The sequence below is a fragment of the Bacillus rossius genome, chromosome 1 (assembly GCF_032445375.1).
Source record: "Bacillus rossius redtenbacheri isolate Brsri chromosome 1, Brsri_v3, whole genome shotgun sequence".
NCBI lineage: Eukaryota > Metazoa > Arthropoda > Insecta > Phasmatodea > Bacillidae > Bacillus > Bacillus rossius.
Window position 1 is genome coordinate 346,737,492 of NC_086330.1, and position 25,566 is coordinate 346,763,057.

General features: G+C 35.0%; 1 protein-coding gene across 1 annotated transcript in view; it reads right to left on the reverse strand.

Annotated features, from left to right (window-relative positions):
- LOC134528182 (enhancer of polycomb homolog 1) overlaps positions 1-25,566 on the reverse strand; it is an 85,427-nt gene that overhangs the window by 32,251 nt on the left and 27,610 nt on the right. The window contains exons 8-10 of the mRNA XM_063361571.1: positions 25,256-25,407; positions 14,333-14,452; positions 6,895-7,733 (exon numbers count right to left, since the gene is read on the reverse strand). Coding sequence (XP_063217641.1) covers positions 6,895-7,733; positions 14,333-14,452; positions 25,256-25,407 — 1,111 coding nt within the window. The remainder of the gene's footprint in view (positions 1-6,894; positions 7,734-14,332; positions 14,453-25,255; positions 25,408-25,566) is intronic.

Consider the following 25,566-nt stretch of genomic DNA (forward strand, 5'->3'; position numbering starts at 1 on the left):
ACAGATGATGTCCACATATCTAATGTTAAGTGAGATGTATTCTGCTTGCACTAAAAGTCCCTTGACTTTATCACATGTAGTTTGGTACATTTCTGGTATAGCCTAAGTGTATATAAAGACAAAATTTTTTTTTTGAGAAATTTCAGTTTTCGTACAGATTAGCGGTTAGGATTTTTTCTATAAATAAGCTAGAGGTCTGCGAGCCTAAGAATTTTACTTTGAGCCGAGCTCGAGCTTTTGTGGTACAGTTACACTTTTGGGAAATTATTTTTATCTTAAACTTAGTATAATGTTTGAATAAAGTATTAAAATGAAGTGGGCTTATTAATTTTGGGTAACTATTTACAATGTGTGTTTACATTTTGGACTGCTAGAAAAAAATAACATTTTTTTCCATTGAATCTTACCTGTTTCCATTGGTTCATTAGTAACTGATATCATCCAACTAACATAACCCAGTATATGTTTGTGTAAATGTAACATATCTTTGGGAAAATTTCATCCTTGCCAATTTTTCTGGAGTCCTTACTGAGCTTCAACAAACTTAGCACCAAAAATCATGTTGTTTGAAAAGTACATTCACATTGTTTCAGCATTTCCACTTTTCAGCACAATAATTCTGAGAGAGATTTTCACAGTCTTATTAAATTCTGTTCTTTAATCTATCATGCAGAACAATAATTTGTTCTGCACGTTCAGGAGTTAAATTAGCTCTACGATTGGAGATAGTGTTTCCAGCAGAAGAGAAGCGTCTCTCGCTGGCAACCTGCTTGGCTGGAATGCTTTAGTAAAATTGCTTAGCCTCAAAATTAGTGTCATAAATATCTGTAACTGGTCATTAAAGTTTAATCAATTGAAAGTAATAAAAATAAAAGCATTTTACTTCATTCAAATTACACTTGCAAAAAAAACATACACACATAAACCTACATGGAAATTAAAGTCTTTTTCAATATCCTGAAGTCTGAAATATGTTTACTCATGTCATTAAATGTAGAGCTGTATTGAAGAAGCCGATTTTGTCAATATTTAGTTGAATCGGCATTTCTGCCGACTTCCGATACAGTACGCTTGTTAATTTTTGGCCGATATTACTGAAAAACGAAAGAGACTGCCATAACCTAAAAATCCACGAGTACCATTTTCACTTTTCGTAGTAGTACTGCACATGTACTGCATTCTTTCACATCACATTATTTCTTAGCAACATGTGCCAACCGTACATATCAAAGTTTAACATCCTTTTTTTTTTTAACAATGTTCTTTAATTTAATATGTCATAAATAAATAATACATTACTATCACGGTAAATATACATCTCGGTTGTTACGGTAACTATAGTGCAAATGCAAATATGGTAGCTATCATGCTTCTGTAGTAATTATGGTATTCTACAAAGAATCTTTAGTTCTTATTATGGTAATTATCTTAAAATAACTATTGGGTTTGTACTGTAGTTATGGTACATCATCCATATTTCTTCGTATGTTGTTGTTCATTTGTCTTTTCTTCATATTTACGTGCGCCATTATTTGAGACAGGAAGTTTCAGAAAAAATTTTAACGGACTTTATATCACACATTTAATGGCGTAAATATGACCTCGGGCAATTTAAACGCTTTATACGGAAAAACCTACCATGCGGAACCTCGTAAGCGAGTTTTACTGTATTTTTTCCCCATAAATAGTAAAAAACCGAATCCTTTGACGAATCCTATATCAGACCCGCCGAATCTTCGAATCCCTAGGATTCGGCGGATTCGGCGGATATTGGATTCGGTCGCCCCATCCCTATCGAAAAACCAAATCGTCAATTTTATTTTAACCTATTTATTCCTGAAATGCTAAAATTAAAGTGAATGGGACACAAAACAAAAATGACTTAAAATCAACCATTTCACTCACGCATGTGCATCAATGGCACTGCAGCATAAATTACTATAACAGAAGACTGGTTTTCGGAGCTTCCAGATTTCTAAATTTCAGACTATAAGGTTGTATCTAGTGTTGTGTGGGAATGGAATTTTCAATTCAGGAAATTTTCAGGCAAGAAAGAATTTTTCCCGCGGGAATCGGGACAGGATCGGCTAAAAAAAAAAAGTGAAATAAACAGTGCTAACTAATTCTATAGAACCAAAGTTATGTCTTAAATGCCCTTTGTAAAAACATACATCATAGGCCATCTGGTAGTTACAGGTCCTTAAGAACAAACTGTTGGGGGCAAAATCTAAATTTTAAAACTTGAATGTAAAAAATTAAGGCTGTTTGTAAATAAAACTTAAGGGGCAGATACAGGCTCGAACATGTGAAGGAAATAACTTCTGTAGAAATAAGCTGTTGGCCACAATTAATTTACATCTGTTCCTTAAAACTGGTAAAATCTTTGGAGGGTGGGTTTAAATAGAATTACACTGATAATCTTTTGGCTGCAATTGAATTATTTAAACTACCGTATATACCCGAATCTAAGACGACATTTTTTACCATAATTTATAATTCAAAACAAAGGGGTCACCTTAGATTCAGATACACAGATTTTTAGTTAAACATACCTATTTTGGGTTGTGCAGTAGTTACTGGCTGCACATGTTATGACCGATATTTTTGGAATGTCCTATAACACTAGTTTCTTGTACAAAAACATTAATGTAGGTTATACAGTACTTCCTTGCTGTGATTATTTTTTTCAGTTGGAGGAACGGTTCCGCCAGTTATGTTATTTACATTTTAAACACAAATTGTTATGCGAAAATGGCCGACCAGCTGGAAACTAGAGGTACGTCTGCAAGCCGTTTTACTAAAAGGGAAAGAGAATTCTATGACAAAAACTTCAAGATGATGGTAATAAAGTACGCTGCAAGTACAAACAATTGCGCTACTGCAAGGAAATACAGCATTTCAGAAGTTAATGTGCAGCGGTGGAAACAACAACAAGAAAAATTGGCAAGTTGTAAATCCACCAGGAAATCGTTCAGTGGGCCAAAGCAAGGCCGATTCCACGAAATTTAAAAACAAGAAATGTTGCTTCAAGAAATGTTGAATTTCTAATGCATTGGATGGCAGTGAAGATAGTGTCATGTGGCAAGAAGATGCAATTGAAGCTGAAGTCGACAGCAGTGAAGATGACATCAATGACGATGATGTATCAGCATAATGAAACTAACAGTTTCCAACAGTCACAGTACCAGCCATTAAGGTATTTATTTCTGTTTGTACACAAACTGTTAACAGTATTTCAAAAGTGGTGGTTGAAATCATTTGTAACATTCATATTTTCAATTTTATATCTAATTTGTTGGCATGTGTTTAATACAATAAAATTTTTTTCCCTGAAAACATGAGGCTGTAGTTTGGGGGTCGTCTTAGATTCGAGGTCGTCTTAGAATCGGGTATATACGGTATTTCATTTGATTAGTTTTTTTTTTGTTAGAATTACCTTTAATTTATGAATTATTATTTTGTAATATATAACATATAATGTAAGAAAACTGGAGAAACTAAAGATGTTCCTTTTTTTTAAATATGTTCTGTGAATGCTTGCTTGGGTAAAGTTGCTTAATTTGTGCTGTGAAACAACCTTTTTGGTCAACCCACAGGGGAAAGGTAATTGCCTGAGATGTCACCTGGCTGCAATTACTTCACTAGGAGGGGCTGGGGCAAAAAAGCTGTGCACTACTATGTACATGAAAAACAATTTACTGCATGCCAGGATAACTGTGTCCTTATTTTCTACATTTAGAGCTGGATGTTTTCTAGCAGATCCATACAAGTTTTTCCTTCATCACATTTTAACCACCGGGCAGACACACAGCGTTGTGCTCTGTTTTATAAGGTATGTATAAATCTTTGTCTGTTTGCTGACAGTTCTGTAATATTTTTAAACTCTCTTTCCAGTAAAACATGGTTAGCAGATAATGCAGGACATGGTTAGTTATGTCTTTGAATACAATGATAAATCTGTATTTTTCTTTATTAGTTATATCTCTAAATTTATATAGCTCGCTCAATGCTCAATGCCTAATCCCTAAATAATCCCGAAAATTTTGGGAATTTTTTTCCCCAGCCTAAAGGCCAAAAAAACCGTAAGTGATCCCTAAATGTTTCCATAATTTCAGGAGCCCACACAGCCCTAGTTGTAACAACTGTTTTAATGTCACAACTTTTAACATCTCCCAAATTTTTAGGGTTACCGTTACCAATTTTACAGTAACATTATATGAATAGTGTATAAACTTGTAAATAGTAAGTTATAGATGCAAAATATAGACAATAAAATTATCTTCATTTTGTGTAACCCCACCCAAGTTTTTAAGTAAAAAAAAATTGTTAAAAATGTTCAATGTATACACGTGTAAATGAACAATTATTTTTGATGGCACCTAATTAAATGTTAAATAATGCAATAATTAATTTCCCTAATGAATTAAAAACACTACTGACCACTACTGTGGAATAATGCAATAAAATTTCAGTTTATAAGATTTTCCTGATAAATTTATTTTTCGTTACAATTCGTGTATTTAATCGTTGAAATTCGTTTCTATTAAAATACACTTATTTCGTTATAAATCGGTTCTTTGATGTGTTTTGATGTTTTTTTAATTCATTTTATTTATTTAATTATATTTGCATAAATGATTTTGTTTCTTATTTATCGAGTGATTTTATTTGTTATATTAGGTTTCCGACTCATTTCGGTATATGTGGATTTATTTGATTTCCATTTGTATCGTTTCAGATTATTTCAGTTATTTCATATTAATATGTTAAACAAGATAACATTTCGACACATTTCATACCTTTCCTTTGATTTATTTCGTTACAATTAGTGATGGGCCGAGACTCGAAAATTCGAGTCGAGTCGAGCGAGTAGCATCAGCTCGGCTCGGCTCGGCATTCGAGTTTATTTTACTCGACGGGGCGAAACTCGAAAGGAAATTGGATAAAACTCGATGATAAAATATAATAAAATTGAATTACAATTCTTAATATCTCCTTACGTGACTTCAGCCGACACTAAAAATACGTACGTAAGACCGAAACACGTACTTAAAAACAATGACGACAATCGGCCATATTATTTATATTTTAGTTTTACATATTGCCAACTTAACAGGTGTGACCACATAGCAAAGAAGACGAACACATTTTTAATAAACAAAACACAAATTAAATTTTATAATCTTAATATCGGCCCAAATATTACTTTTTTTTTAGTAAATCCGTGCTACAATCGGCGCAACGTTACAATAATAAATTAACGGTAGCGTTATATTTGTGTTACAGAGCGCATGTTTGCGACTGATACGCCACCAATCACGAAATGGCAGTTAAAAAAAACAACTGTGCTCCACTAATTTTAGGAAGTGTAGGGTGGCGAACATGAATTTTTTTTCCGTGTTTGTTTACACTATTACGTTCGGCGAGAGTGCATTTTGTATAATTGTTTGCTATCCAAATTAAGTGGCAAGTTAAAATTAATTATGAAGTATAAAGTATTTTATAAAGTGTAACTATTTAATACAAATACAAAAGCATGGATTGGTTGGAAGTGCCAGCTTGCGATTGGCCGGCAACGTAACGGCGTTAGTGTTGTAGCAATAATCTTTAAATGTATTATATTTGTTATGGGAACGTTTATTGTAATGTTGCGTTAATTGTAGCACGGCCTTACACTTCCCATAAGTGAAAGTTTTCAAAAATGTTCTAATGATTGTGTGAAACGTAACCTAACCTTCGCGCCAACAAGCCTAAATTATATTCATTTTTTTATTGACTCGTGAATGCTGCAGGCCGCAGCTAACTCGTTCGGTCCAAAATAAGGTAAATATGTAGTTGAGCGGTATTTGCGAAAAAAAATGTTAAAAACTTAAAATACTTTAATTATATGCTCTTTAAATTCCTCTTTTCATTAAAGCCGGCAGATATAAGAAATTCCAAATACTTTATGAGATATCGAATTTTTTAATTTTCATAGTTGGGCGATATTTGTTAAATAAAATTTAAAAATTCTGAAAATACTTTAATTATATGCTCTTTAAATTCCTCTTTTCATTAAAGCCGGCAGATATAAGAAATTCCAAATACTTTATGAGATATCGAATTTTTTAATTTTCATAGTTGGGCGATATTTGTTAAATAAAATTTAAAAATTCTGAAAATACTTTAATTATATGCTCTTAAAATTCCTCTTTTCATTAAAGCCGGCAGATATAAGAAACTCCAAATACTTTAGGAGATATCAAATTTTTTTAATTTTCATAGTTGGGCAATATTTGTTAAATAAAATTTAAAAATTCAAAAAATACTTTTTTCTATGCTCTATACCTCAATTATTGAATTGTATTATATCAGTTAAGAATTTATTCTAAATGAATTATTTGTATTAATACTTGTATTTTAAATATATTTGATTACGTGGGCCAGTCTAAGGACTCTTAGCAGTAAAGTGCAAATATTCAAGCTCTACTTAAGTGTCAAAGATTCAAATAAAAATTCATACTCGAATCGACTCGACTTGAATTTATGATCTACAAACTCGACTCGAATCGACTCGAACTAATTATTGTATAATTCGACTCGACTCGACTCGACTTAAAAATTTGCAGGTTCGTACATCTCTAGTTACAATTCATGCATTTAATCATTGAAATTTGTTTCTATTAAAGTACACTTATTTCGTTATAAATGGGTTCTTTTAATGCTTTTTGTGTTTTTTTTTAACTTAATTTTATTTATTTAATTACGTATGGGTAAAAATCATTTTAATTCTACCAACTGAACCCAAAAACAATTTGTCAGTTCAAATTTTTTTATTTATTATTATTTTTTCCATAATGGAAATTTAAAAACTTTTTAGTCTGTTCAGAAATGTGTTCCAAAGTTAGTACTTACGTTCTCCAGCAGAAAGTGGTCCATTGCTGAGAGTGTGTTGGTCAATGGAAGTGGCACCCACAAGTGACGTGTCCCTCACATCATTGTACTCAGTGTTTATGGGCTCCTGCTTCACAACCACACCACCGTTATTGAATGTACTGACGTTCACCGTCGACGCCACAGCAGCAGCAACGCTGCAGCTCGCGGTCAAGGGAAAGCGCACAGAACTGCTTGCCGAGGGTGCCAAAGAAACACTGTTGTTCTCGAAAGCAGTGGACAACGAAGGAGGGAAGCCGCTGTTTGCCGTAGAAGTCTGAGGAACCGGGTGGGAACCAGCGCGAGAATTCGATGTCGTCGGCGACGAAATGCTAGGCTGCTGCAGCCTGAGCTGACTCGCGGACGCGTGACCGTCGGAATGCTGCACCACCGTCGCGCTCGTTCGAGTTTCCATCACAGACAGGGAAATTTCGGACGAGAAGGGAGCAAACGGAAAAATACTTTCGCAGGTCGCGGAACTCTGTCGCACGGTGAACCTCGAACACCCGATCGTGAAAACATCGTCCGTCCACAGCTCGCCATCTTCCTGGTCGTACGAAGACCACTCGGAGCGGCAGAGCTGCCTCGTTTCCGGTGCGACGCCCGCCTCGGGGACCGGCGGCAGGAGGTTCAAGCAGAGCTGACTGCTCAGCGAGCCGTCCGACAAGTTGAAGACATTGGCGGCCAGAGGTTCCAGACCCACGCTGAGGGTGACGTCATCCAGGGCCTGGACTTCTCGACTAGTGTTGAACATGTCCGCCTCCACATCCTCCTTCTCGCTGCTTCCAGGTGTCGAAGGTGTCCGCGGTCGGAAGTGGAGCCTGGAACAAATAATTAATATGTATAGTTCATTCAAATAAATTTTTGTTTTAACTACAGAAATGTTCTGTTGACCCAGAAAATTTTGTACGATTTTTAGTCATTTTAAACATTTTTGCTGAAAGCATTGACATTTATATTCTCTGTACAAACAAACACATCAGAAATAAAAGTAATCTGCCTAGTTGAACTAAAACACTTATACCTTCAATCAAGAACAAAATTTGAGCCATGTTTCATACCTACCACGAGCTATAAATGACTCAATGATAACACATTCACCAGAATAACCCATGCCAATATTTTGTAAAAGAATGGTGCACACCTTATTTGAAACTTGATAACGCCGCATGGCAACTCTGCAGAACACAAATTGAGTCAAGCTTCAAGGTTAGCGAACTTGCTATTGCTTAATGGATAACAGACATCTTTCACTGGTTTGTTTTTGTATCTGTGATAAATACGTATGTTGCAATAATTACAGATTGATTGTAGTAGCGATGATCTACGGTTGTTTAAAAAAACTTAAAACAATTAAAATGACTAAGGAAATGGGAAATGGTATTGTGGGAAGAAAGTATGTTTTCATGGAAAATTATATACTGTCCGGACCAAACGTTGTGATAGCTGTCAGCGCGGGGGTGAAGGGGCAAGGCGGCGGAGGGGCAGGCGATGAGCGCGCAGGTCGGTACGTGTAGCGTTCAGCATGAAAACATTGCTACGTGACCAACTCGCAGCGCGTGTTACGAGACGTACGGAAATGGACGGACGTGGACGCTGCCGACGGCCTCATAAAGTTATTCATAGTCGAGAAAGAGACATTATTGCTGAAGTAGTGAGTTGTTGTGATAGTGAATCAGAAAATAAATTTCTCGCAGCACCAATAATTCTGAAGGCAACAGAAAGAGCAGCGATATATACCGGTGTGAGTGAGTCCAGCATAATGAGGATAAGGAAATGGAGCAGACAACATCCAAATGACCCTCAGAGAACTCCAGGGAAAAAACAGTGAGCAATGTTGTTTACTCCATTTGGTGACAAAGTGATATGTTTTAAACTCGAATGTTTCCGGGTTGAATTATAAAATGAAAGGGAGCTGGTATCGTCAAGCCTAGTAATAAATTGTTTATTGAATATCGTTTGTACAATGTACCCGACTTGTTTTCAAAGCAAAACATTTTAAATAATTGTATTTTTCACCTAAATTATATAAAATTATAATGTGAAATTCCAGTGTACATGGTATAAACGATGTTCAACGTTTCTATTATGCGGTTTTACGATATCCGCGTCCGTACTAGAATTTAAAAGTACAAATCGCAAAAGCAGCATAGATAGAAATGCAATGGCCGTAAAGGTATAGTTGAGTGAAAGTTGTGCAATCACTAAGTAATTTAAAGCTTGTTTTGAAATCTCAGTTTTGTGTTTGTTTCGTGTTGTTAAGTATTTATTGTTAGGGTAAAAACACCAACTATCGGCCCCACACCCCATATTGGTGTTTTGAAATACAACACAAATAATTTTCTTAACACTGCGTACTAATTCATGCAGGCACGTTAGATATTCTGTTTCGGCATAAAATACAGCGGCCGTATCGACCGTTGTATGGCGAATTTGTGGGAATATAATTTATGCCAGTGAGAAAGTAATAGTATTTAAGTAGATGAACACTTGTGTTTGCATTTTCATGTAAATTAAGTCTACCTTAGGAATGCTCGTACAAATGACCTTAACAATTGCAAATATTCTTTATTGTTTAATGAAATGGTAGTTCAACCTAACGGTTTCTTTTTCAATTCTATGCTACGCCTTTTTGTCTAAAGAGAAATACTATACTGTGAAGTGAAATGTACCCCTTTACTTTTTGCAGGCCGAAGAAAATTCGTAAGATCGTTGTCGACAGTTTTGACAGACGAGTCATACGAGATGTCATACACGAGTTCTACACTGTGAAGCATGTTATACCTTCAGTTATTAAGTTATTGCCTATATGGGCCTCAGGTGTCATAAGGACAAGTGAAACCCAAAGCGTTGTGGCCTGGGGAGCGATGAGAAAGCGATACACGCATATGTTTTTGTAACAGAGACAAAACGTCCGAGCCGTGCCGGGCCGTGCCGAATGTGCGCCGCGTGTGACCGGGCCGTGCCGACATTACGCGCCTACAGCACTAGGGAGTCCAGCTACCACAACGTTTGGTCCGGACAGTACGTAACTGGAGAATAAAAACATTTGTGATGGTATATGGAGATAAAATTTTTATTTGAAAGGTGAGAAAAAACTGAGCGTGCTTCTTCAGAAATTTCCCAATTTGATTTGTACTAGTAATCTTTGTAACATTGATTTCGGTCATTCTGGAATGTTAATGGCGATTCACTTCAGTAAACAAAACAGCTGTGGTCGTAGCTGGTTTACATTCAGCTGTTTTCCTGGCATCACTGTAAACTAGGGATGGGTCAGTACTGGTTCTTGGTTCTCGGTTCCTACGGTTCTCAGCATTTTAACCGGCACCGAGAACCGCAGCTAAAATGTAGTTGCCATTACAAGTACCGGCAGTATAGGAAAACCCTTTACGAAAATAGTCCTTCACTACAACTTAACTGCAGCATTAAATGGCTCAACTCATGTCCAATTCACATATGAATTATTTTTTTGGACTTCTGTGGAATAATATTCATCTCTAACTATAAAATAAATTACACGTGAAAATATACAATATTCTCGTCACATCTGTAAACCAAGTACGTTTTTCAATCAAAACAACAGCTGATGGTTCCATAGATGTAGTTCATCGATGTGTGCAACTCTATAACGTGTCTCAGCAGAGAGATGTGATCAGAAAGACGCCATATTTGTTTCACTGGTTTTAAAAATAGGCAGCTAATTGAGTCATTGACACGTAAGTAAGCGTGACTGGTGTATAAAGAACAATTAAAAGTGCAAATTCCATAGTATATTTGTTTAATAGAATGGATGATTATTTTAAATATTTCCGTAATGATTTTCTGCATCATAAAATTTTATGGTATTTGTGCAGTGCTGTGGAGTGTAAATTCACTGCATTTGCAGCCATATAGTGGAATGGCTAGTAACTTTCTCTTTTAGGCAAACGGGGTTGCTTTCAAAGTGGCACGTCTTTGTTTTTAGTGGTGTAATAGCATTGACGAATATCCCGCGGACACGCGATAAAAGATAATGTCTTTAAAGTTTTTTTAATTTTTTTTTTTAAAAAAGCTAAGTGGTGTATGGTTGGTAGATGTATTTTACTATTGACTGGTCAAACAAAATGCTTGTTGACACTTGTAAAGTATAATTACTCCGGCAAAATAGTGCAAATTGTGTAAGAAATGGCAGTATAAGTGTGGCAGTAATTGGCATGACTGTGGAAACAAACTGAATTCGATGTAGACAATAAGTTTGATGGACAATTTATTATTTTAATTCTTTGAAAGTTTACCATCATTTTATTCATTTCCATTATTGTAATATTTTATTTTTATTCCTATGTTTTAAAGGAGGGTGTATGTAGATTTCTTGAGGTAATTGCTAGATTAACATAGTAAATTTTAGTTTTATTAAGTGTTCTCTATATTATTTAGAATTATTTTTCACTAATACATATTACATTTGCAATAGGTTGGTGTGTATGCTGTAGCTTGAAAACTAAACTAAAACTTTTAATTTGCTTTGATAGCCTCTTTAAAGACTGAAACATTATGCCAATGCATTCTAAGCATACAATAACAACTTTGAGGACCGAACAATACAAATAAATTATTATTTTTCAGTGTTATAAACAATTAATTATTGAAGATGTAAGTCTGGATACAGGCATTTTAGTGTTTTATTGTAGCTGACACAATAAATAGTTTATTACTTGAAGCACTTCATAAATAATGTGTGAATAATGTTTATTTTATTTTTGAAGTCAGAACCGAGGACCGAGAACCGAGAAAAACTCGAATTGACCCATCACTACTGCAAACATGTTATCATTTAACTAAATAAAATATTTACTGCCCAATATCTGTAAGGCATGTATTTGCAAAAAAATTTTGATTGGATATTTATACATTTACTAGTACTATTGCGGTAAGAATAAAGAGTGCTTAAAATAATAACCGGCAGACTTCAACACCGGTACCAAAAATGTTATCAGGTTTACAGGAAACATTAAAGGCAATTATATTATACAGTAGAACCCCGATTTAACGAAGTGCTACGGTTACCGAAAATGTTTACTCTAAATCCATGTTTCGTTAAATCCGATTTACCGATTTTCAATGACCCCCGCACTCATAATCGCGTACCTACGTTTCCATATCGTAGACAGGGTCGACGTTGATATCTTGTGCTGCCGTGCTATCTCAGACTTCGTCAACTTTCCATCTTCAACGTTTTTGATCTCGCTCGTACGGCCCCCGGTCCGTACGTACACCTCGGTCGTACATACAGATTTTTAGAAACCGTGAAATATGAGGCATAAAAAAAGTTTAAAAATATGTAAAGTGTAAGAAATACGTTAAAGTTTATTAAAATACAGTCGCGACCTGCAGCGTTTATAACAAAAACGAACTACATACACATTGCGTCACAGTAAAAAATTAAAAAAAAAAAAAAAAAAAGGCCGCAAATTGATGGAAATTTACCGTCCATAGCGCGCCGTACGCGGAGAAAGGTCATTGTACTCGGTCAGCTGCTGTTACGGCGTGGCGTGGCCGCCGGCTGACTCTCTTTGTTCGCTCAGCTGCGCAGCACTTATAAAAAACGTATTCCAAAAACTAAACACCGCGCACAAAGCTCTTACTGAGAATATAGAGCTGTAGCCAACCGTATGTATTCGGTACTGAATAACGGGTGCGCCATCTAGTAACGAGTAACGAAACGTTACACACGGCTGCATCTCGTTACTCGCATTTTTCGTATGTTTTACGCATGCGCGCGCATATTCGATGAATTTGCGTTACAAAGAACGATGTTTGTTTATTAAGTAAAGTATAATTTGGAAATTCGTCGTCAAAGTTTTTTACTGTTTATTAAAGGTATTGTGTGTGTAGACAAAGTTTGAGATTGGAACAGAAACAACGTAAGAATGTATTGTTTACAAATTAGAAATATGTATGTTTTTGTTTTTTTATTATCGCGTATTTTCACGTTTTTTTGTTATTATCTTAAAAGAGATAATATAAAAAAGCCGCATTAATGAGATTTAATTGTTTCTTGGTTAACAAAAACTGTTAATTATCAAATATTGTTAATTGTTTATATTCTATTTATTATTATTTACGCGACGTCATAATGTACGCGTACGCAATACGACCCGATTCGTTGGTGCAACATAACATAGCTTTTTAATGCGGTTTCAGAAGTAACGAGTAACGTAACGATACGATAGTAACGAGTACTAATTGTTATAGTAACGAATACATACGGGTACGCTTTTTTTCGTTACTTTTACACATCTAGAGAATAATGATAATGGCGTATTGGTGTGACGTGGTCACAAGTTGAAAAAACCTGGAGGATGGGAAAGGGAATATTTGGAAACGTGAGATTATTGCCTAGCACTGTTACTATGCGGGCGTGAGTGGAAGATAACGTGGTGAGTCAAGCCAGGAATTGCTGAGGGGGAGGGGGATGCGGACAAAGAAACCCTTCATGACGTCATGTGTCGCGGACAGTCTATCTATCCAGGCGCGCGCAATGGCACGCACCTACGCAATTCAGTTACAGCGCCCGGAGTTTTTAAGCAATTTGAACAATTTTTTTAATTTTTTCGTATTTGGACAGATGATGCAAAGGCACATATTAATATATAGTACCTCCATTCTATTACTGACACCACAGAGTGTATTTTTTAATAAGATTCCATTACTATTTACTTGCATTTTTTGGAAATCTATATTATTATTTTAATAAATTGGTGATTTTTGTTGGTTCCTGAAAACCTTTACGTTAAATCGCTGTTTTCGTTAATTCCGTGTTCGCAAAATCGGGGTTCTACTGTATGTATTATAACTTTGAATTATTAAAGAAGTCCTGAATAGACATTTAATAAAAACTTAAAATATGGTCACAAGTTCTGACTTAAAAGTGTGGTGCCAGGTTAATTCTAAACAACAAAGATTTTTGGTTATGATCAAAATATTAGAGATGAAAGGCTTATTAGGGTGAATATGGTAAGACACTGGAATCTCATTCCAGAACACCAGGGTTGCAAATTCCATTCCAGGCATTCTAATTGATTATGGTTTTCCACAGTTTCATCATAATCACTCCAATCAAATGCTGGAATAGTTACTTACAATAGCTCATGGCAAGATTACTTTCCAAATATTCAGTTACATTTAGTGGTGGTGTGCTACCATCTCTAATGACATCGCTGTTGACAAAACACTAAGCAGAAATTTTTAAAAAAAAATCCATCCTCAAAAATAAGGATTCATTGCTAGAGATTACCAAATGGTCATCACCTTAATAACGTAATATGGGTAACACGACTAAATGAAAAACAATGAAACGTACGTTGGAATTTTAAAACATGCTGACAAAACATAAAAGTACATATCTCTAGGCTCTCAGCAGTTAAAATCACATACTAACCAATCTCTAGTTTCAGGGGGTAACACACTGTTTGGTGTGCTAGACGCTGAATCCAGAACTGAGTATCCATGGGATGCAAGTATGTCATCTATGGATGTAGATGCTCGATCCAAGATAACTCTGAAACAATAAAAAACAAACAAATAGGAAAACTTGATCACAATTGGTTGTTTGCTGTAATACTGATTGCACTGTATAAATTAAGCTTCAACGAATCCTATTTTTTTATTCCTATAAAATTTAAACATTTAGTGAACTTTTCCCCACATTTTACAGGAGTCCAAGAAAAAATGATGTAATATATAGTCAAATGAAAAAGAAAGAAATAGATACATGGAACTATAATGAAGTTGTCGAAAATACAAGGAAATAAAAAACTGGCAATTCATTTTCTTAAACAGATATAATTTTAAATTTTCAATATTGCTTTGCTCTTCCAAATGACTGCATACATTAAAATAGAATTTTTTAATAATTTTAAATAATAATTACAGATTATTTACTAATTTTATAAAGCATATATGTACTACGTTTCTAGAAAACAAACCTAAATTCCTTGGCTTCATAAATTTTACACTTTTTCAATAATTTTTTTAGTGACTCTACCTTGTTGTATATATCCGTAAAGAAAAAAATATTCACGAATATAAAATATTTCTTAAAAACTCATAGACCCTTAGTATTTTAAGCTTGGTCACTTTATTGTTGTTTAAAAGTTAAGTAGTTTAGTTATTAGTAGCAACAATATTTTATGGTTTTTATTTTTATACCATGTCTTTATTCATAAAAAAACTGTGAATTATTCAAAAAATAAGAAAATTTTTTTTTATAACCATACTTATATATTTAACCCAAAATAGTCTCATTTTTAATGACACTGACACACTAAAAAAAAAGTTAAAAAAAAATTGAGCAAATTCTTGTGTGTTTGAAAAATTTGCATACGTCATAAATGTAAAAACAATCATACAGTTTTTATAATAACAGATTCAAGATCAAATAACTTATTATATTATTTTTTTCCCAATTTATTTAGTTCATACATGCTGGTTCAAATTCATAATAAATTACATTTGACTGATTTATTTTTTATATTAAAAGATAACATTTGAGTTAAGTTTTGTCAAATTGCTGCTTGATTTCATGTTTTTAGTTACATTTCGGTGCTAAATGGTGTTTTAACTTGCATTTAGTTTGTAAATGTTTCATTGCCATGCTTTGCGGTGTTATATATATCTTATCACAATTCATTACATAATCTAAGTATATAGTACTAATTCATCTGTCACGTATCTAAACCAAACAAAAGAGAGGACACAACATGATTTTATCTATTGTGAATATTATTTAACTTGCACAAAAAAAAATTTCTACAGAACCAATTTAATGACTCTGACTACATAATAAAAATGAGCCATAGTCAAAGAGATTGTTGCTTGAGTGAATTGAGGCATGTTCAAATAAAATGTGTTTGATATCTTAATCAAAGATGAGATGAAGGTTGAGTTTAGAAATGTAATTACTAAGAGTGAAGTTTTTGTTTGTTAGGTGGCTGGCTTTTTACAATGCTTTCACTGACTTCATTAATTAACACCACAAACATGGGAAGAGAGGAAACTCAATCTTACAACTAGTGTTGTGAAGGTCCTGATTCTCGAATGCGAAAGTAAAAGATTTAAAATCATAGAAAATCACAGCATAGTCATAGTCTCTCATTCCCTTGCCTCACATCCTTGGCCTAGCTCACCTAGATCGAAAGAGATGTGGTACAATGTGTTGGAATGATAGAAAGTAAACACAAGAGTTCGTGCAGAGATCCCAACTTTGTTTTTTTTTGTTCCCCCCCCCCCCCCCCCCCCCAAATCACTTCGAGACAGGTTAACTTAGAACCAAGAACTGATTTTTTAAGTATCAGAACCAAATAAGACCAAAAGTAGAACCCACACATCTACTTATAACTTGTTTCCTTAGCGTAGCATGTGACTCACACAGGGAGTAATGCTAATCTTTACTACATTTACGCATGTGCTTCTATGGATTTTTTTAAAATATAATATTTAACATCATATATTTTCATCAAGTTTATATTATTGGGAATTCAGTTTAATAGATAAAAATATTTGAAAGTTTTGATGTTTACAGTTTCAGATATTATGTCATTAAGTAGGATATGCAGTAATTGTGTTACAAAGAACTGAAGACACAGAGTTGTGCTATATAAAATGTAATCTCACAAGTATCTTATAACAAAAAGTTGACAATATATAGAAAAAATTACATGAAATAATTTATATCAAACACAGCCGATGGAACATAAATTTTTTTTTGCCACTATTGTAATAAATTAATAAAACTCTACATGGAAACTTCTTACAAAAAAATGCCACAAATAAGAAAATTATCTAAATGCTAGTTTACAATGCAACAACAAAAAACTAAACTCTGCAAAACAATTCCGACAGAACAAATATTTGGCAACATGTCCACAATGGCACAATACGAGCTTTCCCAACTGAAATAATTCTGTACTGCCAGCATAAAAACATGGTTGTATGTTCTCCCAACATTTTTATTGCTAAACGAAATAAAATTTTAAGTTACAGTTGATGTGAAAAGTTTTTTTTTTTTTTTTTACATTTTAAATTGTAACCAACCCCTCCGTGTAACCTTATTTCATGGGCAGTAATATTCAATTTAGTAAAAAACAATAAAACGATTATGGCTACAGAAGTAATATATGTAACGAATTTAGTGATAAAAATGATATCTTATGATTAGAGGCAAGATTTTATGGTGTTATTATAAGGCAAATTTCGTTTTTAAAAAAACAGATTTCGGTGTTATCGGTTTTATTATGGAAGACTTTTATAAGCGATCCAATAACTTAACTAATGTATTAAAAATAATATTCATGCACGAGAGAGATTAATTATTTTTAGTGCATAAAAACCCATAGTAAAATATTAATAAAATAAAATGACATGTGTTACACATACAGAATGGTGAAATTTGAATCATAACTAATGAACTCCAAACTTTGAAAATAACTCTAACTGTAACATGGTACAGTTAATTTTGTCAAAATACATCTCCTTTATAAAGGTATGTTAAATTACATTCATTTTTATTTACACTAATATTGGCTAATAACACTAAAATGTTAGCATGGTTCAACGCTCTGCATTTTCTGGAGAAAGTGTAGATCGCCTGTCAGAAACTACTAGAGAGTACTTCGAAAATGAACGTTCACAATCAACATTTGCATTTGGGAACCATATTGCTCTTAATCCAGCAGTTGAAAATTCACTGTAGTTTGTTTTCATTGAACACAGAACTTGTACAACATCGATAGTCTTTGTTTATGGTTTTGCAAGTTCTTCTGTAATAATATACTTGAAGGTGGCATATGCTTCAATAAAAACTTCACTGGGAATATGAGAAATTGCAGGTAGATTTAGGATTACTTTTTTGTACGTTTTCAGGTTTCATGCACACCCTACTTACATTTTGTGGGTTAAAGAAGTGATCAATTGCCTGAAATGTTTCCCTGCAAGGATCATTCTGAATCAATTCTAGAAGTTTAGTTACACATTTTTGCCTGTTAATTGCAAACATTGTTTCAATTCTGCCTGCTTCACGGTGCGTAGTTCACAGATCAAGTCATTTACTGAAGCTGAAACAACACCATTGCTCAAAACACTGAATTTGTTCTGCAGAGCTTTCAATTTTGTTGTCAACAAATGTGCAGTTGGGTACGTATTGCCCTCTAGGGAAGTTATCAACTCTGTTAGAGGAGAGCAGTTTTGTGCCACAAACAGAGCGTCAGCTTTCACAACATTCACTTCCTCTGCAGAAATTTCTTTCAGGAATTTAATGGCACTGTTGTGTTCTCTTAACTCTTCAAAGAATTCCAAGATATCCTGCAAATGTATGCTGACATAGACAACAGACTCAAACCATGTGTTCCATCTGGTAAGAACAGGTTGTAGAAAGAGCTTGCACATTGCAGGATCATGAGAGTATTTGGTGTTCAGAAATTCCAAGTACTGATGTTTGCGCTTTCTTGTGTTATGAAACAAATTTTTACCTTCACTATAACATTGTTGAGTTGCTCAAGGTTAGACTGCCAAACAACTCCAAACTAAATTAATTTTGTGCGCCCAGCTCTGCACACGTATCACACGATCACCCAACATACCTTGAAGTGTACTGGCACATTTAATCATGTACCTAGCAGAATCTGATACAAATGCACACACTTGTGAATGGTCCACTTCATATTTAGTTAGTGTGTCTAAAACAGCTGAACCAGTACATGATACAGAATCTGCAGAATCCAAAACAACTGATGCAGCAAGATGTGACGATTGTGTTGCACCAGGCTGAAGGGTCCTGAAAAAAGTATTGAACACACAGCATCCATTTCTGTCTGTAGTTTCGTCATCCGAAACACATATTGGAATGTGACTGACTAATAATTTTATGGTCTCTTTTTTATTTTCTGCTACTATCGGCATGTACTTCTTTCGTAGCCAATCTGCAGTTGGTACGTCACCACCACCCTTCACACACACTTGAAACCATGCTCTAAGTGAAGGATTGTCCAATTTCTCCACTGGGATATTTGCTGAAACAAAGGCTTCAGTTGTTTTTATGATAAAGTATTCTTTATCATTTTTGGCCTTTTTCATTGTAACTACCGACTCGGGAATAGAAACTTGCCTTTTTGTGGGTATCCCACTCTTTTTACACCTTTTATGTTTTTCACTCGACACGTTTCACCAAAGTATCGTGTCTTTCATGTTCGACCCGGCAGTTGCAAAATTTATACATCAAATTACTTTCACATATGTAAAAACCTTCACTAACAAACGCCTTAACCCTCTCATTTGCCGATACTTTATTCTTCGGCATTATGAAATGTTTGTGTTTTAGAATAATTTACATTGATTTGCCGTAGCAAAATTCACCAAGCCTACGTTTCAAACCGCTTGAAATCATACAATATAAACTGAAAATAGTACCGTTTGCTGGTTTCGTGAACTAAACAACAAACAAAACATTAGTTTTGGATAGTCTTAGATATTCACGTAACTAAAAAAAATAATTTCAACACAAATAATACATGCTACACTAGCGCTTCGTTGCGGTCTAATGCGTCAAATTGGTATCGCAACATCCAAATATACGAAAATTGTTTCGTGTGTTCACTTCACCCTCACGTGTCAACCATGTAGTGTTTGGTGGAACTTCTGAACTTGTGGCAGTACGCATCTCGTAAATTAAGGTTATGTTGCGGACTTCGGCATATTTCACATTATTTCGCTGACTTCGACATGTTTTGTTTTATTTCGTGTGTATAACCAAATTTCGGTGTTATTTCGTTTTATTGCGATTCACCATAAAATTGTGCCTCTTATGATTTATGGTACTTGAAAAATTAAAAAGCATTCTAGCTAAACAAAAATAAAATGACACCCAAGATTCTATTTGATATAGCACTGGAAATGAAATATTCATGTTTGTAGGTATAGTAAAAAAGTAAAATCCGTTTGTTATGACCCCTCATTGTTTCCAGGAATAGAGTCGTACTGCTGTAATAGGAGGGAGGGGGAAATAAAATATTTTTTGAACCAACAGACCAAACTCCCAACATCTGAAAGTCACATGCCCTCATTCACACCAGGTTTTTGTTCAATCATCTCTGGAAGTAACTGAAAATTTTTAAAATTAAATATAAATTTATTTTACTGGCATAAACCTTCCAAAAAAAAAATATACCCAAGAACCAAGAAAATCATTTTGACCACCTACAGTAATAACATGTGATGCAACTGTATCTTTAAATGAGCTCCAAGTAAATTTGACATAGATTTCATAAGAAAAATGAAAGGAATATTGATTAAATTAGAGGTCTGCTAGTACTTGAAAATTGAGCTCCAGCCGAAAACTTACTTCAAGCTCAAGCTCGGCTCGATAAAATTGTTAGGCTCGAAAATTTCGAGCTTCAGAAGCAGCAGGTTGTTTGGCCGGAAAACATTGTGACGGTGTTTTACTATTTACAGGGAAAAATACAGTAAAACTTGCTTAAGAGGTCCCGCATGGTAGGTTTTTCCGTATAAAGCGTTTAAATTGCCCGGGGTCTCATCATTTACGCCATTAAAAATGTGATATAAAGTCCCGTTAAAATTTTTTCTGAAAGTTCCTGTCTCAAATAGTAATGGCGCACGTAAATATGAAGAAAAGAAAAATGAAAAACAACTTACGAAGAAATATGGATGATGTACCATAACTACAGTACAAACCCAATAGTTATTTTAAGATAATTACCATAAAAAGAACTAAAAAGATTCTTTGTAGATACCATAATTACTACAGAAGCATGATAGCTACCACATTTGCACTATAGTTTCCGTAACAACCGAGATGTATATTTACCGTGATGGTAATGTATTATTTATTTATGACATATTAAATTAAAAAACATTACTATAAAAAAAAAATGTTAAATTTTGATATTTACAGTTGGCACATGTTGCTAAGAAATAATGCAATCTGAAAGAATGCAGTACTACTACAAAAAGTGAAAATGGTAGTCGTGGATTTTTAGGTTATGGCAGTCTCTTTCGTTTTTCAGTAATATCGGCCGAAAATTAACAAGCCTTCGGAAGTCGGCAGAAATGCCGATTCAACTAAATATTGGCAATATCGGCTTCTTCAGTACAGCTCTACATTTGATGACATGAATAAACATATTTCAGACTTCTGGATATTGAAAAAGACTTTAATTTCCATGTAGGTTTATTATGCCTATGTTTTTTTTTGCAAGTGTAAATTGAATTAAGTAAAATGCTTCTATTTTTATTACTTTCAATTGATTAAACTTTAATGACCAGTTACAGATATTTATGACACTAATTTTGAGGTTAAGCAATTTTACTTAAGCATTCCAGCCACGCAGGTTGCCAGCGAGAGATGCTTCACTTCAGCTGGAAACACTATCTCCAATCGTAGAGCTAATTTAACTCCTGAACGTGCAGAACAAATTATTTTTCTGCATGATAGATTAAAGAACAGAATTTAATACTCTATGACAATCTCTCTCAGAATTATTGTGCTGAAAAGTGGAAATGTTGAAACACTGTGAATGTACTTTTCAAACAACATGATTTTTGGTGCTAAGTTTGTTGAAGCTCAGTAATGACTCCAGAAAAATTGACAAGGATGAAATTATTCTAAAGATATGTTACATTTACACAAACATATACATACTTGTAAACTGTGGTTATGTTAGTTGGATGATATCAGTTACTAATGAACCAATGGAAACAGGTAAGATTCAATGAAGCAATTTTTTTTTCTAGCAGTGCAAAATATAAACACCCTCTGTAAATAGTTACCCAAAATTAATAAGCCCACTTAATTTTAATACTATATTCAAACATTATACTAAGTTTAAGATAAAAATAATTTCCCAAAAATGTAACTGTACCACAAAAGCTCGAGCTTGGATCGAAGTAAAATTCTTAGGCTTGCAGACGTCTAATTAAAATGTTAATTTATTATTAGACTTAGGCCGTAACAATAATCGCCACAGAGGTCAAGACAGTTAAGCAGCCATGACAATACATTATTGCTCGCACGGTTGTAGTCGCTGACAACCACAAATGAAAAACGAAATGGGAGGGACCCTGCAACAAACTTCATCAGCACGTGGGTGCGCATACACACACTCTCCCTCACTCTCTTTCAGCCACTCCCACTCCCTTTCCCCGCGCAATCCAAAGTGTTTATCTGTCTCATCCGTTTCAACAATCAGTCACATCTACGGTTCAGGAGGCAGTCAAAATTGGCATAAGTAACCTAGTTTAGAGGCAGAGTATGTGGTTATTTCAACTAAGCTTGGAGCTACAGCAGAAGTACTGCAAAACAGTTCCACAGCAGGACATATGGAGACTTGCCAATAAAATTAAAATCATTAGAGATGCAAAAAATTAAGTAAAAACATTTTTTGTTCATCATTAAAATTTCAACAAGTTTTATTTAGGGGTGTGCGGGATCCCGACGCTTCGGGAAAAAAGTCGGGAAAAAGGGCTTCCCAAAATGCCGGGCAGGAATTTTATTACTCCCGAATTTTTCGGGAAATTGTTTAAAAATTTACAAATGTTTACTAATCATGTGAAAATGTTTTCTATCAATTCAAACTGTTTTTACAACAATATTTTTTATGGATTCGTACATTTTTGAAGGGTTTCCGTACTATTTAAACGCAAAACATCTTTTAAACGTATGCCGATCGTAGCGACAGCTGTGGTGTGCAGTGAATTATGATAATTGTTTACAAATATCTAACTGGAATATAAAAAACGTACATGGAGTATCTTAAATATTGTATGCGTTCATAAAAATATTTCTTCAAAGGTACAAATTTGCAAGATACGTGAATAGTCAGTTATATAACGTTATTGCCGTCATCATCGAATACTTAACCTAAAACCACTGTGTTATGTGTTTCCTTAGACACAAACAAAACACATGTGCAATCCAACCTTTTCACCAAAGATATAAGAAATACTAGACTTGCGTTACATAACGAAGCGTAACCGTTCTCATTACTTGATAGCAGTGGCGATGTAGAGAACTGTATTGGCACTTTGAAAATTATGAAATCACGTAGTTTTACACCACTGCTCACGAGTATCTAAACATCTATTATTTTGCTTTGGGAGAAAAAAATAGTTGTTTACGGTTTAGTTTGGCTGGCTTTGTCGGCTTACGTTACAGGCTTGTGCAAAGTATCTGTTCCTATTTCCGATGCCGTTGTATATTAAAACAAACTAGCAGCCTACAAATAATGGAGGTCGCAACCGATCAGCCTGTTACATAAGGCTAGTCCACATACCTCGTCCTCGGACAGTGGTCCGCGGACGCCCAATGTCCGCGGACGAATGCACACATTTTGTGCTGTCTACATGCTGCTGGTCCGAAGCAGGTCCGAAGTGAAGCTTAGCAGTCGTAACACCAGAGTGCAGTATATGTGCGGGCATTTGCTTTTGTCTACTTCAAGTTGTTTTCATTTAAAGTCGTCTGCTAGATTTACATATGCATAGTTTAATTTGTTTCAAATGTTTTGAAATTGAAGTTTGCAGGTTATATTTTGTACATTAATTTTGACAATATGTTAAATAAATAAATATTACAACATAATATAATTGAGCTTTTATAATACGTGGCACAATATTAGGTGAATTATTGCCTAAGCAGTTTTAACTTCAGACGAATCTTCATATAGTTTTCAAGACGTCTGCATGTAAAAGCACAGTGTAAAACAAAGAAAATGTTAACAAACATTAACCTCAAATCGTTCTCTTCGCGACCAACTCTTTTTTTATTTCAGGTCAAATTGCTCCTAACTCTTTCAACTCCCGCGAGTCAAACAAATCTCTGACTCGTCCGCGGACTAAAAGTTAAAAATTGCGAATGATCTTGGGACATGGGACATTGGGACATTGGGACACGGGGACGTGACGTCAGAGGGTCATGTGCACCAATCAGCAGTTAGCTGTCCGCGGACTACGGTCCGAGGACGAGGTATGTGGACTAGGCTTTATAAACCTAAAGGTGTTTGGAAGTATTTTGAACGTCTGACAGACAGTAAATCCCTGGCAAAGTGTGTCTCATGTGGAAAATTCTTGAGATGCGAGCATGATAGCACGTCTGGATTACTAAGACATCTCAATAAACATCCCTCTATAAAAAAAGAATTTGAGGATGCTAAAAAATATGAAGTCGCCGCTGAAAAAGGGCAAGTGAAGCAGACAAAAGAAATAACAGCAAAAAACAACTAACTTTGCAAGAAACTTTTAAATGGCCATCTTCTCATATTAAAATTAAAAAAATAAGCTTTTTTTTTTTTAATTTTTCCCGATCCCGTCCCGTTTCCCGCGGGAATAATTTATTTTTCCCGAAAATTTCCCGCAGTAATAAAACCTATTCCCGCACACCCCTAGTTTTATTCTATGCATGTTTTCTTTACGATACACAGTTTTTGACATAAAATTCATTTCGTCAATATTACAGATCGCAAAGGAAGAACTTATAAAAAGGTACAAAAAATACCCCGAACCGAAAATTTCAAAATTTGGGTCCAGATCAGTAAAAATATTTTTTCTGGTCCCCGAAAAACCGGGGAACCACACAGGCCTAGTTATCTGTGATAGGAGGGTGGACAGGATGAACCAGGGGGAGGGGATGTCTACTGTATGCAGTACAGCACTTGCCAAGAGAAACACAGCGCAAAGAGCTTCAAAAAATGTTTCCCTTAAATTTTTGACTTTAGAATTTTTCTCTGTGGTCATAATAAATGTGGTCGTAACAACAGGGTTTTACTGCATACAATTAAATGCTATTATTAACTATGAAATTTTTTGAAATGAATACAAAAATATAATTGCAAAATAAATTTTACCAATTACTTTCTGCCAAAATACATTTTTTTACTTTCATGCTATTGAAATGAAGCAAATGAAATGAAGCCTAGTTACATCTTCACTGTCATGAACACTGGAAAGGAAACTCATGAATACAACACATGTGAACCTAGTTGAACAATGGTTAGGGGCATGCATATTTCGCAAAAAGATTCCGAGACCAGTTGAAAGTTAAAACACTATAGCATCATCTGTGTTTCGTGATTGAGTAGTTTATTTCCTATTTATGTCGATTGTAACAACACCAATGTGCAGAAGTAAAGGCGTCCTGAGTGGCCCGGTCAAATAAGGCAACGACATCTCTCGCAGACGGCCGCCAATCGCAAGGAAGTAACCACAGTTGCGGGTGTACCTTGTTGCAGTCTAAGTGCTCAGATCTTTTCGCGAAAAATGCCTGCCCCTAACAATGGTCAGCAGCTGCCACAGCCAGTACCTTCCACCTCGCCCGACCCTCCTCCGGGCGAAGCCAATGCACCTTTTCTGCGGGACGGAGAGGGACGTGAGGCAGTAGCGGTACCTGGTATCTGGCAGCCCGCCTTCCTCCCGGCCTGCCCACGGCCAGTTCCCGAGGCCGTTCGGCAGAGGCTGACAACACAAAATGCCATTCATCCACACCATCTGCGCCGCACATCTTTACAGTCACACATTCGCTAGGCATGCTGTTCCCCCAGACTCGAACAATACTGGTTGAGGCTTAGTTTCACCCACCATGTTGAGTAACTGCATTGTCACACTATTATCTTT